This window comes from Mobula birostris, chromosome 23 (assembly GCF_030028105.1).
Source record: "Mobula birostris isolate sMobBir1 chromosome 23, sMobBir1.hap1, whole genome shotgun sequence".
Lineage (NCBI taxonomy): Eukaryota > Metazoa > Chordata > Chondrichthyes > Myliobatiformes > Myliobatidae > Mobula > Mobula birostris.
In genome coordinates, this window is record NC_092392.1 from 47,882,639 (window position 1) to 47,901,198 (window position 18,560).

At 41.4% G+C, this 18,560-nt stretch overlaps 1 protein-coding gene across 10 annotated transcripts in view; it reads left to right on the forward strand.

Annotated features, from left to right (window-relative positions):
- LOC140186863 (non-muscle caldesmon-like) overlaps nucleotides 1–18,560 on the forward strand; it is a 239,519-nt gene that overhangs the window by 193,355 nt on the left and 27,604 nt on the right. For all 10 annotated transcript variants that reach the window (XM_072241556.1, XM_072241560.1, XM_072241551.1 and 7 more), the window contains 2 exons: nucleotides 10,712–10,967; nucleotides 11,881–12,021. In XM_072241556.1, coding sequence (XP_072097657.1) covers nucleotides 10,712–10,967; nucleotides 11,881–12,021 — 397 coding nt within the window. The remainder of the gene's footprint in view (nucleotides 1–10,711; nucleotides 10,968–11,880; nucleotides 12,022–18,560) is intronic.

Below are 18,560 nucleotides of genomic sequence, written 5' to 3' on the forward strand. Positions count from 1 at the left end.
AAAGGAAGGCAGTGGCAAGCGCAGCGGTCATCATCGCAGAGGACAGAGTCAGAGTGGTCATCATCGCAGAGGACAGAGTCAGAGTGATCACCCTGAGGCCTTAGCTTTTTGAGGCTCCGGTGAAGAGAGGATTCAGTCAGAGAAAGCAGAAGAAAAGCTCTGGATTAAGGTTTCTTTTCCTTCCCTTCTTTATATCTGCTCAGCTAGGACAGTAGAGATGCCAGGCAAGATAGTTGAATGCTCCTTTTGCAGGATCTGGGAAGGCAGGGAGACCTCCAGTGTTCCTGACTACATCTGCATGAAGTTCATCCAGCTGCAGTTTCTAACAATCCGCGTTAAGGAGTTGGAGCTGGAACTGGATGAAATCTGGATCATTTGGGAGGCTGAGGGAGTTTTAGATTGGACACATAGAAAGGTGGTTACACTCAAGGAGCAGGACACAGAAGACTGGATGACAGTCAGGAAGGGGAAAGGGATTAAGAAGCCAGTGCAGAATATCCCTGTGGCTGCCCCCTCAACAACAGGGATATCACTTTGCATACTGTTTGGGGGGCAGAGGTTAACCAGACAGAGGAAGGTCACAGTGGTCAGGTCTCAGGCATAAGGTCTGCCTCTGTGACTCAGAAGGGAAAGGGGGAGAGGAAGCACATTATGATGATAGGGGATTTGTTAATTAGGGGAATGGACTGGCTGTGGGCAAGAATGAGATTCCCAGATGGTATGCTGCCTCCCAAATGCCAGGGTCCAGGGCATCTCAGATAGTGTCCCCAACATTCTTAATTGGGAGGAACAGCCAAAAGGTGTGGTCCATGTAAGTACCAATGACATGGGCAGGATGAGTGACGAGATTCTGCACTGAGATTTCAGGGAGTTAGGTGCTAAGTTAAAGAGCAGGACCTCAAGGGTTGTGATCTCAGGATTGCTACCTATGCCACATGCCGATGAGACCAGAACTAGGAAGATTATACAGTTTAATACGTGGATAAGGAATCAGTGTAGGAAGAAGGGCATAAGATTTTTGGATCATTGGGCTCCTTTCCAGGAAAGGTGGGACCTGTACAGAAGGGAAGGTTTGCACATGAACTGGAGGGGGATGAATATCCTAATGGGAAGGTTTGTTAATGTTCACGGTGTGGTTTAAACTAGTGTTACAGCGGGATGGGAACCAGAGTACCAGAACAGTTAGTGGAGAGATTGTGGAGGTCAATATTGGTAAGCCTACATACAAAGTCAGGAATTAAAAGGTGGAGGATGACTGAGCTGCGTATCTTTCAATGCAAGAAGTATCGTAGGGAAGGCAGCTGGCAGTGCTGAAGATGAGGTAGCTGGTTTACAAGTAGAGACAATGTGTCGTGAAGAGAGCTGTTGATAGGGCAAAATTGCAGTCAGCAGGCTGAGTTGCAACATAAAAGGGTGAATACAGGACTGAAGGTGTTGTATTTGAATGTGAGCAGTATATAGAGATATGGTAGATGAACTTGCAGGACAGTTGCAGATTGGCAGGTATAATGTTGTAGGCATCACTGAATCATGGCTGAAAGAAGATTATAGCTGGGAGCTTAATGTCCAAGGATACACAGTATATCGAAAGGACAGGCAGAAAAGCAGAGGGAGCTCTGCTCTGTTAGTAAAAAATGAAAACAAATCATTAGAGAGAGGTGACATAAGGTCAGAGGGTGTTGATAGAGCTGAGGAACTGCAAAGGTAAAAAGACCTTAATGGGAGTTGCATACAGACCCCCCCCCCCAAACAGCAGTAAGGGTGAGGTCTACAAATTGCAATGGGAGATAGAAAATGCGTGCCAAAAAGGCAATGTTACAATAGTGATGGGGGATTTCAATATGCAGGGAAAATCAAGTTAGTGCTGGATTCCAAGAGGGAGAATTTCTAGAGTACCTACAAGATTTTTTTTAGAGCAGCTGGTGGTTAAGCCCACTAGGGGATCAAATTTTCTGCACTGTGTGTTGTGTAATGAACTGGAATTGATTACAGGGCTAAAGGTAAAAGAACTCTTAGGGGAAAGTGATCATAATATGATTGAATTCATGCTGACATTTGAGAAGGAGAAGCTAAAGTCAGGTGTATCAGTATTATAGTGGAGTAAAGGGAATTACAGAGGCATGAGAAAGGAGTTGGCCAGAATTGATTGGAAAGGAACACTGACAGGGATGACGGCAGAGCAGCAATGGCTGAAATTTGTGGAAGCAATTCGGAAGGCAGAGGATATATACATCCCCAAAGAGGAAGAAGTATTCTAAAGGTAAGATGACACAATTGTCTCTAACGAGAAGTCAAAGCCAGCATAAAAGCAAAAGAGAAGGCATATAATAGAGTAAAAATTAGTGGGAAGTCAGAGGTTTAGGAAGTTTCAAAAACCAACAGAAGGCAACTAAAAAAGTAATTAAGAAGGGAAAGATGGAATACAAAATTAAGCTGGTTAATAATATTAAAGAGGACACCAGAAGTTTCTTCAGATACATAAAGCATAAAAGAGAGGTAAGAGTGGGTATCAGACTGCTGGAAAACGATGCTGGAGAGGTAGAAATGGAGGACAGCGAAGTGGCGGACGAACCTCATAAGTATTTTGCATCAGTCTTCACTGTGGAAGATACTAGCTGTATGGTGGAAATTACAGGTGTCAGAGGTCATGAAGTATGTGAAATTACCATTACTAGAGAGAAGATTCTCGGCAAACTAAAAGGTCTGAAGGTAGATAAGTTACCTGGACTAGATGGTGTATACTCCAGGGTTCTGAAAGAGCTGGCAGAAGAGATTATGGAGGCATTAGTAATGATCTTTCAAGAATCACTGGATTCTGGAATGGTTCCAGAAGACTGGAAAATTGCAATCGTCATTCCACTCTTCAAGAAGGGGAAGAGTCAGATGAAAAGAAGCTATAAGCCAGTTAGTCTGACTTCAGGGGTTGGAAAGATGTTGGAGTCAATTATCAAGGGTGAAGTCTCAGGGTACTTGGAGGCATATGATTAAATAGGTCGTAATCAGCATGGTTTCCTCAAGGGAAATCTTGCCTGACAAATCTGTTGGAATTCTTTCAAGAAACAACAAGCAGGATAGGCAAAGGAAAATTGGTTGAAATTGTGTACTTGGATTTTCAGAAGGCCTTTGAAAAGGTGCTACACATGAGGCTGCTTAACAAGCTTCAAGCCCATGGTATTACAAGAAGGATTCTAGCATGGATAAAGTATGGTTGATTGGCAGGAGGCAAAGAGTGGGAATAAAGAGAGCATTTTCTGGTTGGCTGCCGGTGACTAGTGGTGTTCCACAGGGCTCTGTGTTGGGACCGATTCTTTTTATGTTATATGTCAATGATTTGGTTGATGGAATTGATAGCTTTGTTGTAAAGTTTACAGAGAAATTGAAGATAGGTGGAGAGCCGGGTAGTTTTGAGGAAGTAGAGAGACTACAAAAGGATTTAGACAGATTAGGAGAATGGGCAAATAAATGGCAGATGGAATACAATGTCAGGAAGTGTATGGTTATGCATTTTGGTAGAAGAAATTAAAGGGTTGGCTATTGATGCAAAAGGGACTTGGGAGTCCTTGTGCAATATTCCCTAAAGGTTCATTTGCAGGTTGAGTGTCTGGTAAAGAGGGCAAACACGATGTTAGCATACATTTTCAAGAGAACAAGAATATAAAAACAAGGATGGAATGTTGAGACTTAATAGAGCACTGGTGATCAGTTTTGAGAAAAGATGTGCTGAAACTGGTGGGGGTTCAAAGGAGACTCACAGAACTGAACCCAGGATTGAATGGCTTTCGACATGTATTCACTAGAATTCAGAAGAATGAGAGGAGACCTCATTGAAACCTATCGAATGATGAAAGGCCTTGATAGAATGGATGTGGAGAGGATGTTTCCTATGGGGGGAGAGTCTAATACCAGAGGACACAGTCTTAGAAGAGAGAGGGTTCCTCTTAGAACGGAGATGAGGAGGAATATCTTTAGCCCTAGAGCGGTGAATCTGTGGAATTCTTTGTCACAAGCAGCTGTGGAGGCCAGGTCTTTATGTATTTTTAAGCTAGAGGTTTATCGATTTGTGAATGGTCAGGGCATGAAGGGATATGGGGAGAAGACTGGAGATTGGGGCTGAGAGGAAAATTGGATCAGCCAATTGATGAGATGGCGGAGCAGACTTTATTGGCCAAATGGCTTAATTCTGATCCTATATCTTATGGTTTTGTGGTCTTATATGGGACCTAAGGCTGTTCACATTACTGCAAATATGATCTGATCAATACTTATCAAGCCTCAGCTTTTATATTCTAGTTATCTTGAAATGAATGCTAATGTTGAATTTGCCTTCCTTATTATCGACTCCAACCTGCAAGTTAACATTTCAGGAGTCCTGCACTAGGATATCCAGTCCCTTTGCACCTCCAATTTATGAATTTTCTTCCCCTTAAGAAAACAGTTTACACTTCTATTCCTTCTAACAATACATACACTTCCCTATGCCGTATTTCATCTGTCTCTTTGTAGCCCCTGCTACAAACCTGCTGCCTACCCCTCCACCTATCTATGTATGATCCACAGACATGGCCATAAAGCTATCAATTCCATCATCCAGATCATTAACATACTGTATAACATGAAAAGTAGTGAAGCAACGCTGACAACTGCAGAATACCACTAGTCAACTGCAGCAATCAGAAAAGGGCCCCTTCATTCACATTCTTTGTCTACTGCCCATCAGTCAATCTTCTGTGCATGATAGTATCTTTCTGTAATACCATGGACTCCTAAGATGTTTAGCAGCCTCATGTGTGGCACCTTGTCAAAAGCCTTCTGAAAATCCAAGTAAGTGTCCTCTAACTCTCTTTTCTCTATCCTGTCTGTGACTTCCTTAAAGAATTCTAACAGATTTGTTAGGCAAAATCTCCCCTTAATGACACTATGCTGACTTCAACATATTTTTATCATGAGTTTCCAAGTATCCAGAAACCTCATCTTTAATAATAGACTCTAAAATCTGACCAACCGCAGAAATCAGGCTAATCAGCCTATAATTTCCTTTATTTTGCCTCGTCCTTCTTTAAAGAGTGCATGACATTTTTGGTGTTCCGGTCCTCTGGAACCGTTCCTGGCTCTGGTGATTCGGGAAATATCATGATTAATGCCTCCACAATTTCTTTATCTACCCGTTTCAGAAACCTGAGGTATAATCCATCTGGTCCAAATGACTAATGTACCTTTAGACCTTTCAGCTTGCCAAGCACCTTCTCTTTAGTATTAGCGACTGCACTCATTTCTGCCCCGCCACTCTCGAATTTATGGCATCCTGCTGGTGTCTTCCACGATGAAGGCTGACACAGAGTACCTATTCAGTTTGTCCACCATTTCTTTGTTCCCCAGTTCTACTTCTCCTGCCATTTCTCATCAGCCCAATGTCCACTCTTGCCTCTCTATTACTCTTTATATATCTGAAGCAACATTTGGTACCCACTTTTATATTACTGACTTGTTTACCTTCATATTTCATGTGTTCTCCCCTTATTGCTGCTTTTTTTTGCCTTCTGTTGATTTTTAAAAGCTTATCAATCCTCTAGCTTTCCTCAAATTTTTACAATATTATTTGCCCGCTCTGTTGCTATTATGCTGTCTTTGATTGTTCATACCTTTAGAGTGCATCTTCTTTTGGATGAAATAATCTGGTATTTTCTGAACTTTTCCCATTGTTGCTCCACCATCATCCTTTCTAGGGTTCCCTTCCTATTAACTCTTCTCTCAGACTTCTGTAGTTACCTTTATTCAACTGAAAGACAAAGGAGCACTATTAGGCAACTTGGACCATTGAGTCTTTCTGCCATTCTGTCATGGCCGATTTATTATCTCATTCTGCTTTCTCCCTGTAACCTTTGATGTCCTGATTAATAAAGAACCTATTAACCTACACTTTGAATAGATGCCATGACTTGGCCTTCACATCTGTCTGTGGCAATGAATTCCACAGATTTATCACCCTCTGGCTAAAGAAATTCTTCCTCTTCACTGTTCTAAATGGACATACCTCTATTCTGCCAGCTGTGCTCTCAGGTCCTGTACTCATCCACTACAGGAAATATCCTCTCCACATCCATTCTATCTCGGCCTTTCAATATTCAATAGATTTCAGTCAGATCTCTCACCTCTCATTCTTCTAAAAGTACAGGCTCAGAGCCATCAAATGTTCCTCATTCATTAACCCATTCATTCCTGGGATCATTCTTGTGAACGTGCTCTGGACCGTCTCCAATGCCAACACATCTTTTCTTAAATAATGGGCCCAAAACTGCTCACAATACTCCAACTGTCATCTGATCAATGCCATATAAAACCTCAGCATTATATCCTTTCTGACATCCTTGCTAAACCAACACCAAGGCTGCTTACAAGAAGGGGATGACCAGACTCTATTTTCTAAGGAAGATGAGATACTTCAATGTGTGCAGCAGATGCTGGAGAGCTTTTACCAGTCCGTTGTAACAAATGCGGTCTTCTTTGCACTTTATGTTGGGGGAGCAGCATTGGTGCCGGTGACGTAAAAAGACTAAATAAACTCATTAAAAGGCTAGATCCATCTATGGCTACAACCAGGACTCTTTTGAGTTAGTGGTAGAAAGGAGGTCACTAAACAAACTGCTATCAATTAAGGACAATCTGGCACATCCTCTCCATGACCTACTGGATAAGTAGTGGAGCACCCTTTCGGACAGACTCTTTCAGCTCTGCAGTCACACGGATCGCTGCAGAAAATCTTTCCTACCTAATGCAATAAGCATATACAACGGTCATTCTCTGTGTGACAGAGAAACACACATCATTGTACAATAGTCTGCTTTATTATTTTGTAAATTATTATTGCACATTGGTGAATTATTTTACTGTATATTATTATTCTGTACTTTATTATTTGTTAGGTCTGCACCCTGCTAAGTGTGTTTTTAAATGTTGCTGCTGTAACAAAAGAGGTTCTCACTGGGGATCAATAAATTATTTATTTATTTATTATTATATCCCAGACCTCTTGAAATGAATGCTAACATTGCATTTGCCTTCTTTATCACCAACTCGACCTGCAAGTTAACTTTTAAGAAATCCTGCACAAGAACTCCCAAGACCCTTTGCATCTGATTTTTGAATTTTCTGCTCTTTTTGAAAATAATTTGTGCCTTTATTCCTTCTACTAAAATGCATGACCGTACACCTCCCTGCACTATATTCCATTTGCCACATCTTTGCTCATTCTCCTAATCTGTCTAAATCCTTCCGCAGACTTCCTGCTTCCTCAACACTACCTGCCCCTCCACCTACCTTTGTATTGTCTGCAAACTTGGCCACAAAGCCATTAATTCCATCATCTAAATCATTTCATGAAAAGAAGTGGTCCAAACATGATCCATATGGAACACTGCTAGGCAACGGCAGCCGACCAGAAAAGGCCCCCTTTATTCCCACTCTTTGCCTCCTGCCATTCAGCCAATCTTCTATCCATGCTATCTTTTGTGTAACACCATGGGCTCTTGTCTTGTTAAACAGCCTCATGTAAGGCATCTTAATCAAAAACTTTTTGAAAATCCAAGAAAACAACATTCACTAACTCTGGTTTGTCTACTCTGCCTGTTATTTCCTTAATGAATTCCAGCAGATTTGTCAGGGAAGATTTCCCTTAAAACGTGCTGAATTTGGCCTGTTTTATTATGCACCTCCAAGTACGCGAGATCTCATCCTTAATAATGGACTCTAACATCTTCCCACCACTGAAGTCAGGTTAACTGGCCTATAATTTCCTTCCTTCTGCCTCCCTCCCTTCTTAAAGAGTGGAGTGACATTTGCAATTTTCCATTCCTCTGGAACCATTCCAGAATCTAGTGATTCTTGAAAGATTACTACTGATGCCTCCACAATCTCTTCAGCTACTTCTTTCGGCACATATTTGTAATGATGATGACCTCTTTCAGACCTTTCAGCTTCCCAAGCACCACCACCTTGATAATAGCAGCTAAACTTACTTCTCCGCCATGACACTATTGAATTTTGGCATACTGCTAGTGTCTTTCATAGGGTAGACTGACACAAAATACTTATTAAGTTTGTCTGCCATCTCTTTGTCCCTATTAATATCTCTCCAGCATCATTTTCCAATGGTCCAACATCCACTCTCACCTCCCTTTTATTCTTTATATATCTGAAAAAAAAACCTTTGGTATCCCCTTTGATATTATTGGCTAGCTTACCTTCAAATTTCATCTTTTCTCTTCTCATGGCATTTTTAGTCGCCTACTGATGGTTATTAAAAGCCTTCCACTCCTCTAATTTCCTACTTTTTTTTTGTTTTATTGCATGCCCACTCTTTGGCTTTTATGCTGTCCTTGATTTCCCTTGTCAGCCACGGTTGTCTCACCCTCCCTTTATAACACTTCTTTATCTTTGGGATGTACCTATCTATCCTGTATCTTCTGAATTGCCCCAAGAAACTCCAGCAATTGCTGTTCTGCCATCATCCTTGCTAGTGTGCCCTTCCAATCAACTTTGACCAGTTCTCTCTCATACCTCTGTAATTCTCTTTTCTCCACTGTAATACTGATACATCTGAATTTATCTTCTCTCTCTCAAACTGCAAATTCTATCATATTATGATCCCTAGCTCCTAAGGGTACATTTACTTTAAGCTCCCTAATCAAATCTGGTTCCTTGCACAATGGCCAATCCAACATTTCCTTTCTTGTAATTGGTTCAACCACACACTGCTCTAAAATGCCATCTCATTGATATTTTACAAATTCCTTCTCCTGGCATTCCATGCCAACCTGATTTTTCCAGTATACCTGCATGTTGAAGTTCCCCATAACCTCATAGCATTGCCTTTCTGATATGCTTTTTCTAACTCCATTTGTAAGTTGTACCCCATATTCTTACAACTATTCAGAGACCTGTATATAACTCTCATCAGGGTTTTTTAACCTTGAAGTTCCTTGGGTCCACCTACAAGGATTCTATATCTTCTGATCCTATTTCACTTGTCGCTAAGGATTTGATTTATTTTTTCTACCAACCCCTCTGCCCACCTGCCTGTCTTTTTGATAGAAGATGTATCCTTGGCTATTTAGCTCCCAGCTGTGATCTTCCTCTGTAATGCCCATGATATCATACCTGCCTCCTTCTAACTGCACTCATCTACCTTGGTGTCTATTCAAGTATAACTCCTTCAGTTCTGTATTTCACCATCTTCCTACATTTGTCTCCATGTTGACTGAAGTTAAATTATTAATCCTTTCTAAACTTAAGGTCTTATTTTTTTGTTTTGGAGACTTCAGTAATCTATTAATCTTCTATTAATGTTCACACAATTACAGTGAAGAGTTCATTGCAAAATTATTCAAGTTTCAAAGCAAGTACTACTTCAGGGACACTTTACTTATGCATGTAATCAACAGCCAAGTCAGCTTGTTCTAATGTTACCCTGCAGACAGCAATAAATGAATGGGTTGAGTACATATCATCAATCAGTTAAATAGAAGTGTATCAACTGTCCCTTGCTGTAATTAAAACCATTTTTATTATGGTGTCAGCTGTTGCTCCCTCACCCTTCTTTGTCAGAAAATGATGGGTTCCAAAGTGCAAAAGTTCAAAGCTCAAATCTATTATCGAAGTTTGTATACCATATATGACCTTGAGATTCATTTCTTGTATGCACCCACAAAACAAAGAAACACAACGGGATCCACGGAAAACCACAGTCAACAAAGACTGCCAAACATCCAATCTGCAAAGGAGGACAAATCATGCAAATAGCTAAAAAGAAAAACAAATAATACCCAAGTCCCACTCGAGAGATTTTGGCATGTTGGAAGTCTTGCATAGTTGTATAGGAGCATTTTATTGAGTGGAGGAACAGACTCAAAGGCTCCAGTCTCCTCTTGAGTCTGCTTCCCCATTCAATAAAATCATTACTGAAACATTCTGGGTCTCAACATGTTCCTGCACTCTTCCCACTTGTAGCTTAAATGCTTGTCAGTTTCTGCCTTGAAAGCATTCTTCTAGCTTGAGGTGATTCTGTTAAAATAAAGGTCGATATCCCTTCAGACTATGCATCCTCCGAGCACATGGTTTGGATGATAGCAGGATGAGATTTCTCTTCAGGAATGCTCATGTTTAACTGCAGAGTATTTTTTTCTGCTTATCCACAGCATTAAGTATATAAGAAGAGAACATTAGCAGTATGACTGTGTTCACAGATGACGAACCAATCCTTCTTTCTGGTGGAAATTTGCTGCTTGTCCTAAAATGACAATTTTAGTGTAGATTTCCCTTCAACAAAAATTAGCCATAGGGAGGTAACAGAGGAGAAAGATGTGCAGAGTGAACCTCTGCTCCTGGGTTTCCACTCAGTCTAACTAAGTAGTCTCTTGTATTTCTTTGTATTAACACAGTTATAAGGAGTCATTTTGGACCAGTGCATTGCTTTTCTCACTATTTGACTGGACCGTGTTACCAAAAATGAGGACACCGTGTATAATCCCAGGGAGTTAACCTCTAGTTTCAGTCATATAGAAAGCACCTGATCCCATCCACGATGATGCAGAGGGTGCATTGCCCCATAAATTCGGAATACTTTGAAAGCATTCTGAGCTGGATTAATGGAGGGGCATTCCAACTTGTTGCCTTATAACATCCTGCTCTTTTTCCTTTTGGTTGGGGGGGAGTGCAGCCACGCAGAGTCCAAGTTGGCCCAGGAGGCAGAAGATGCTGCAGCCAAGCTGGAGGCCGAGAAGAAGCTAGAAGAGCTGAAGCGACGTCAGGACGAGAAGGAGAGCGAGGAGTTCGAGAAGATGAAGCAGAAGCAGCAGGAGGCCGCAGTTGAGCTGGAGGAGCTGAAGAAGAAACGAGAAGGGCGCAGGAAGGTACGAGAAGAGGAGGAGCAGAAGCGGCAACAGGACGAGGCTGAGAGGAAGGCGAGGGAAGAGGTAAGGAGCAAGTGGGAAGAAATGCTGATGGGCTAGGGATGGAGGGTGGGAGGAGTCTTCCCAAATATACTTCGCCCCTGGGCCATACGTGGAAACTTGCTAGAAATCTCCAAGCGAAACCCACTGGAAATTCGGCCGTGGGTCCTGCTGTAGCTGGGAGCTGGTGCAGATTCAGTGCAGCCATTTATGTTCTGATGTGAGAGTAAAGGGTTAGAATCAAAGGGTCAAACAAAAGAATGAGAAGCTCTTCAGCCCACCATGTCTATAGCATGGACCAAAACCATAAAGCAAGGGGTCTATGGATCTCAGGTTGGGAATCCCACGTCAAAACTAATCTTAGTCCATAATTGTTATTTGCTTGTTTTAACATGTTTTAGTTACTTAAAGTTGCCTTTATATGTTATATGTGATTTCATATTTTTAACACTTAAAAAAAATTTTATTTCATTTTTAAAAGTTTTTAATGTTTTTGAGTGACACAGAATTAGGCAACAGAAAAATTGATCATTTTGACTGCTCACAGGGTGCGTGGGCGGGTGAAGGTTTATGGAGGAAGGTAAGCTGTGCTCTGGGGGAGATTCAGAGGTACAGGTGGGGCAGGGCTTTGCCCTTTAGTCAACAGTTTCCAGTGGGGGATTTGTAGTTAGAGCCTATTGTATGTTCTGTGCACCATATGAGGATGCATTGGAGGACCTTAGGACAGTGTTCACCAACAAGATCAGGGCAAAGGATCCACACTGGAAGGCTTGGGCAAAAGTGAGATGCAAGTGATTGAAATTCCATAGACTAATTTATTTAATCTTCCAAGTGGGGTTTGAGCAGACAACTCTCCAGCTCAGAGGTCAGACTGCTATACGTGTGAAATAGCCAAGAGTCTTTGAAAGTGTTTTTAACCTCTGGGTCTTTCTTTAAGGAGGAGAAGAGAAAGCTGAGGGAAGAGATTGAGAGACGAAGGGCTGAGGCAGCAGAGAAACGCCAGAAGCCAGAAGATACCGAGGCAGCCAATGATGACGAACCATTTAAATGTGTGAACCCTCGTGGTTCCACTCTAAAAGTACGTATTCAGTGAGCTGTACAGTTCCTACCCTGTGTGTAACGAAAGACCATTTAACATTGATTTTAAAACATTAATTATATTTCACAAACTATATCATGGAGAATTTCAGGAATCTATACAGTGTTTTTATTTTGGGTCCTCTGAAACGCTTCATTGTTGGGGAAGGAAATCAAACAACATCTCTGATCTATTCTCTTCTTGAGCTCTATTACCTCTGTATATATCTGCCCATCCTTCCATGCATACGGGCATTACCTGATCTCTGACCCTGGCATCTTCCAAGACCTGGGCTCCAAACAGATGAACATTTATTCAGATGTTAGGTGTATACCAGATACTTTGAATGGGTATGGGCAATTGGATTCAAACTCCTTGGAAATTGAATCTGTTTGTAGATTACCAGAGTCCTAGGGAGTTCCTAGTGATTTCCATGCTACTATTTTGCCAAATATGAAGTGCAAAAAGGAGTGGCTGCATTTTCTCCTTTGATATTTCCTTGACTCTTGTGCCTTCACCTCTTTCACTGGAAGTCCGCTATCTCTGTGCTCTCCAGTTTTCGGGGCATCAGCCCCCTGCTGCCTCACCATGGTGATATGAGGCTTGCAGCCACATACATGGGCCACAGGAGGACTTAAACATTGTGGCTGATCATCTGCTAAAATGTCCATACTTGTATCCAGTTCCAGCGGAGCTCATTCAGTATCCTTTGGGAGCATGGATTTAGGATGTCTATCCATTCCCAAATCCAATAGCATTGAGACAAATTTCAACAGTCTGCCATTACAATGGTGCTTCATTGGCTGTGAAATGTTTTGAAATGTCCTAAGTTAATTACCCCAATGCAAGTCTTTCTTTTTGATTGTTATTCCCTGAAGCCAGCTTCCTTGACTAATCAAGTTTAAACAATAACCATTGATGGAACAGCTCCTATGACACACAGAGAGCCTGATCTACTTTTCAATTTATAACAATCTGAGATTCTCTTTGGAAAATAGACACAAAGTTTGAAAATAATTAAAACAGTCATTTGAATGACTTTGTCCTCATAAATTAATTATTGAAATTCATCTAGAAAATTGCATTAATATAGCATTTGTCCCAATCCCAGGACATTACACCCAATTAATCATTTTCTGATATATGATTATTGTGTAATATAGAGAAAAGAAGTAGTTGGATCATGCAGAACTTGTTTCTACAAACAGCAATGTCATAATCACCATATTGTAAGCTAGAAATACTTGTGCATTTGCAAATTCATGCAGTGAGCCCTATCCATTTTTGTGAAGAGCCAGGGGGATTGATTTCCTTTGCAAACTTTGTGCTTGTGGGTATTTTGTGAATCCAGTCCTTCTGCACAATTGCGCTGAAACTGGGCAGTGTATCCTGATTAAGTGTGCCGCACGTTCAAAGTCAGGTGACAAAGTGAGCTGTGTGAAGTACGCAGAGACTGCAGAAGGATGGGGGCCGGTTAGGTGAGTGGGAAGAAGATGGCAGACAATGGGGAACACCTGAGGTTATGAGAAAGACAGAACAAAATACTACTAGTTTGTGAAATGCAGGCAGAGCGAGCAATTGAGGAGACAATGGTACACTGACTTGCATTGGAAGGAGGCGGAATACAGAATTATGGGGATCCAGGAGTAATTATATAACTATAACTATATAACAATTACAGCATGGAAACGGGCCATCTTGGCCCTTCTAGTCCGTGCCGAACTCTTACTCTCACCTAGTCCCACCGACCTGTACTTAGCCCATAACCCTCCATTCCGTTCCTGTCCATATAGCTATCCAATTAAACTTTAAATGACAACATCGAACCCGCCTCAACCACTTCTGCTGGAAGCTCGTTCCACACAGCTACCACTCTCTGAGTAAAGAAGTTCCCCCTCATGTTACCCCTAAACTTTTACCCTATAACTCTCAACTCATGTCCTCTTGTTTGAATCTCCCCCACTCTCAATGGAAAAAGCCTATCCACGTCACCTCTATCCCCCTCATAATTTTAAATACCTCTATCAAGTCCCCCCTCAACCTTCTACGCTCCAAAGAATAAAGACCCAACTTATTCAACCTTTCTCTGTAACTTAGGAGATGAAACTCAGGTAACATTCTAGTAAATCTTCTCTGTACTCTCTTAATTTTGTTGACATCTTTCCTATAATTCTATCCCTCAGTATTAAATCTATTTAATTATGCCCTGGTCTAAGATGGACTCTTGAGCTCACAATCTATCTTGTTTGTATTAGGTATAGGTTTGGTGAGGTTTCTTTTAAAATATATTGTTTAAACTTCTTCTCCACTCTTCATGAAGATCCTTGGATCAATCCATTGCAGATTCATTAGACTGATTCCTGGGATGTGGGTTTATGCTCTGAGTGATCCAATAACCCTCTGGAGCTTCGAAACCCGATATGAGACCCCATTGAAAAATCTGAGATTCTGAGAGGGATTGACCGGTTAGATACTGACAGGATGTTTCCTCAGACTATAGTGTCCAGAACCATGGGCAGTATTAGGATAAGAAACTGAGCTTTGGAAGAATTCCTTTATGTAGATGATCATATACCTTAAAGATTTTCTACCTCAGTTGATTGTGGTTTCTCAGTAGTTTAGTACATTGAAGGTTGGGATCATTAGGTATTTGGCACCAAGAGAGTGAGTGGATTTGGGGATTAGTTGGGAATTCTGAAAAGGCACAAGATCTGGTGCAATTTACTTAGAGAGACAAAGATAAGTTTAAGTTCTTATTTCCATTTGCAGGTGAGCTCTTATAAAAACTGGGCAATTTGACAAGAAAAAAGCAAGTGTTATATCATGTGTCATGTTCACACAGAGCATAGTTAGGGTACAAAATATCTTACTGTTAGATTTTATCAAGGCAGAGATTAGAGAGCTGATTCTGAAAATGTGTAATATGGCCTTTATAACATGATTTATTTAGAAGAACAAAAGTGGACATAGGGAAAATATTGAACTGTAATTATTGTGGATAGCTCCAGTATTATATCAGAGTCCTGAAGATTAAGCTTCAGTTGGTTATAAGTCTATACTTTCTGCAATCTGTTCCAGATCCCCCAATATATGTGCATCCTATTTACCGTATGTATGTGTCTGTATCTATGCCATGCAATGGTTCTTTTGCTGCGTTGCTGTGTGCTCCTACACGTGGTTGATACTGTCCACCCCAAATGATGTAAACAATCAAAACAAAAGATTGTTTCATGAATTCAGAACTCTGCATTGTCCCTTGCATTGAAGCATGCTGAGAGTGTTATTCCAATTAACCTGACAGAACTTATACCCAGAGCAAAACTGACCAAGGCACTCAAGAATTTTTTTCTGACTTTTTTAAATAATTAAGATCTGACAGAGAATGTCCTAAAATGTCACAACTATTTCATCTCATAATTGCTTAAAATATGGCAGAGTCACTGTTTGAGGGTGACTTTAAGATGAACACTACACACTCATGCAAGCACTCTTTCTCCTCTCTTTGACTTCATCTGTCTGTTTCAAACACACATACAGATACACTTTAAATAAAAATAGCACACAGTTTAAAAAAAACAGCTTATGTCAGACTGCTTTCATTAATATCATCACAATGTTGGGCAACTTTTATGCAGTGTTCTTGATACCCAAATTTTAAACAGAATCCATTGTATTTGTCACATAAGATATCAGGCATTAAGACAAGGGCACACAAAAGCATTGAAACATTTTGTCTGCCTGGTATGTCACAATTCAAAAAGGACAACTCTCAATACATTACATACATTACATCATGCAGCTTGCAACTGAAGGGTATGCCAGTGTAATGTTGCATAATACATTATGAATAATTACATTTTCAGTGCATTTTGAATGAATTAATCAGATGCAGAGAGAAGATCAAACAAGTAGACATCACGCTATTTCAGCGTCTCACTCCAGTCCCAATTTGAGTTCTGATTTATGGTCTTGCCTTAAATTTAGAAGAAATGTGACAAAATATTGAGATGCATACAAAGTGAACATGCACATCCTCAGCTGCATCAAGTATCTTCACTTCCACCATGGTAGCATGACACTATTACAGCTCAAGGCTCTACTGAGGGCTAGATTGGCGGTAAACAAGTCTGGCAACCCAGGCCTGTACAAGAAAACCAGGTATAACTTGCAGAGGGCTATTTCAAGAACCAAGAAACAATTCTGAGCGAAATTGGAGGCGACATCTGATGCACATCAACTCTGGCAGGGTTTACAGAACATTACTTCCCACAAAGCAAAACCCAACATCATGAAGGGTGAATAAAATTATAGCAGTGAGGATCTGGTAACCCTGTGATCTCTGTCTCAGGGGCCAACGCCAGGCTGCCTTTCAGGGGGGTGAACCCGCGCAAAGTGGCAGGCCCTGATGGAGTACCTGGTAGGGCTCTGAAAACTTGTGCCAACCACCTGGCAGGGGTATTCAAAGACACTTTCAATCTCTCACTGCTACAGTCAGAAGTCCCCATCTGTGTCAAAAGAGTAACAAATATACCAGTGTCCAGGAAGAGCCGTGTGAGCTGCCTTAATGACTATCATCCAGTAGCACTCACATCTACGGTGATGAGATGCTTTGAGAGGTTGATCATGGCTAGAATCAATTCCTGCCCTGGCAAGGACCTGGACCCACTGCAATTTCCCCATCGTCGCAATAGATCTACGGTGGGCATGATCTCACTGGCTCTCCATGCTGCCTTGAATCACTTGGACAATATAAATACCTATGTCAGGATGCTGTTTATTGACTACAGCTCAGCCTTTAACACCATCATTCCTACAGTCCTGATTGAAAAGCTACAGAACCTGAGCACCTGGGCCTCTGTACCTCCCTCTGCAACTGCATCCTCAGCTTCCTAACTAGAAGGGCACAATCTGTGTGGGTTGGTAATAATATCTCCACTTCACTGATGATCAACATTGGCACAATTCAGGGGTGTGTGCTTAGCCCACTGCTCTACTCTCTCTCTATACCCATGAGTGTGTGGCTAGGCATAGCTCAAATGCCATCTAAAAATCTGCTGATGATGCAACCATTGTTGGTAGAATCTCAGATGGAGGTGAGAGGGCGTACAGGAGTGAGATATACCAGCTAGTGGAGTGGTGTCACAGCAACAACCCTGCACTCACTTCAGTAGGTCCAAAGAGCTAATTGTGGACTTCAGAAAGGAGAAGATGAGGGAACACAAACCAATCATCATAGAGGGATAAGAAATGGAGAGAGTGAGCAATTTCAAGTTCCTGGGTATCTGAGGACCTAACCTGGTCCCAACATATCATTACAGCTATAAAGAAGGCAAGACAGCACTTATATTTCATTAGGAGTTTGAGGAGATTTGGCATGTCACCAAAGACACTCGAAGATTTCTACAGATGTACCATGGAGAGCATTCTGACTGGTTGCATCACTGTCTGGTGTGGGGAGACGATTGGATTGAAGTAAGATGCAGAGAGTTGTAAAATTTGTCAGCTTCATCATGGCTACTAGCCTCCACAGCATCCAAGACATCTTCAAGGAGCGGAGCCTCAAAATGGCGGCGTCTATCACCCAGGATATGCCCTCTTATTGTTACCATCAGGAAGGAGGTACGCAAGCCTAAAGGCACAAACTCAGCGATTCAGGAACAGTTCCTTCCCCTCTGTCATCTGATTTCTAAATGGACATAGAAACCATGAACACTACCACTATTTTATTTTATTTCTGTTTTTGCACTACTTATTTAACTTAACATATATACACTTAACGTAATTCTCAGTTTTTTTCTATATTTATCATGTATTGCATTGCACTGTTGCCATTAAGTTAACAATTTTCACACTTGCCAGTGATATTAAATCTGATTTGGATTTTCACCACAGTGGCGCCATCTCTAGGCCTTCAGCAGAGTAACATCTTCTTAAGAAATAATCTGAGCCTGAACATAAATTGCCCCATTCATTCAGGAAGTACCATTCACTAACCTTAAATGCCCAGCAAAGGGATGTATTTGAAGAGATTGTGTACTAAAATGGGCAGCATAGTGGAATTACCTCAGTGATCCAGCAACCTGGGTTTAGTTGCTGTCCGTGTGGAGTTTGCATGTTCTTCCTATGACTGTATGGGTTTCCGTTGGGTGCTCTGGCTTCCTCCTACATCCCAGAAACATGCTGATAGGCTAAGAGCCCCTGATGTGGTAAGTGGCAGAAGAATCATGGGAAGTTGATGGACAATGAGGCAATAGGTTAGACGGATGGGTGGGTCAGAGGGACTGATGGGTATGCTCTGAGACCTGGCGTGGAACTGATGGGGCAAAAGGCCTCTTTCGGTTTTGTAAGAACAAATGTGAAAGCAGTGTAGCAGGTATTCACTACCATTGAGAACCTTTGGTTTGGTTAAAAGAATGTAACAAAACAACGTAAGAAATAGGAGCAGGAACATTCAGCCACACTTGAGCCCACCATGCCTTTCAATATGAGTCTTGGCCTCAACCCCACTTTCTTGCTCTCTCTTTTTATGCTGCTTAACT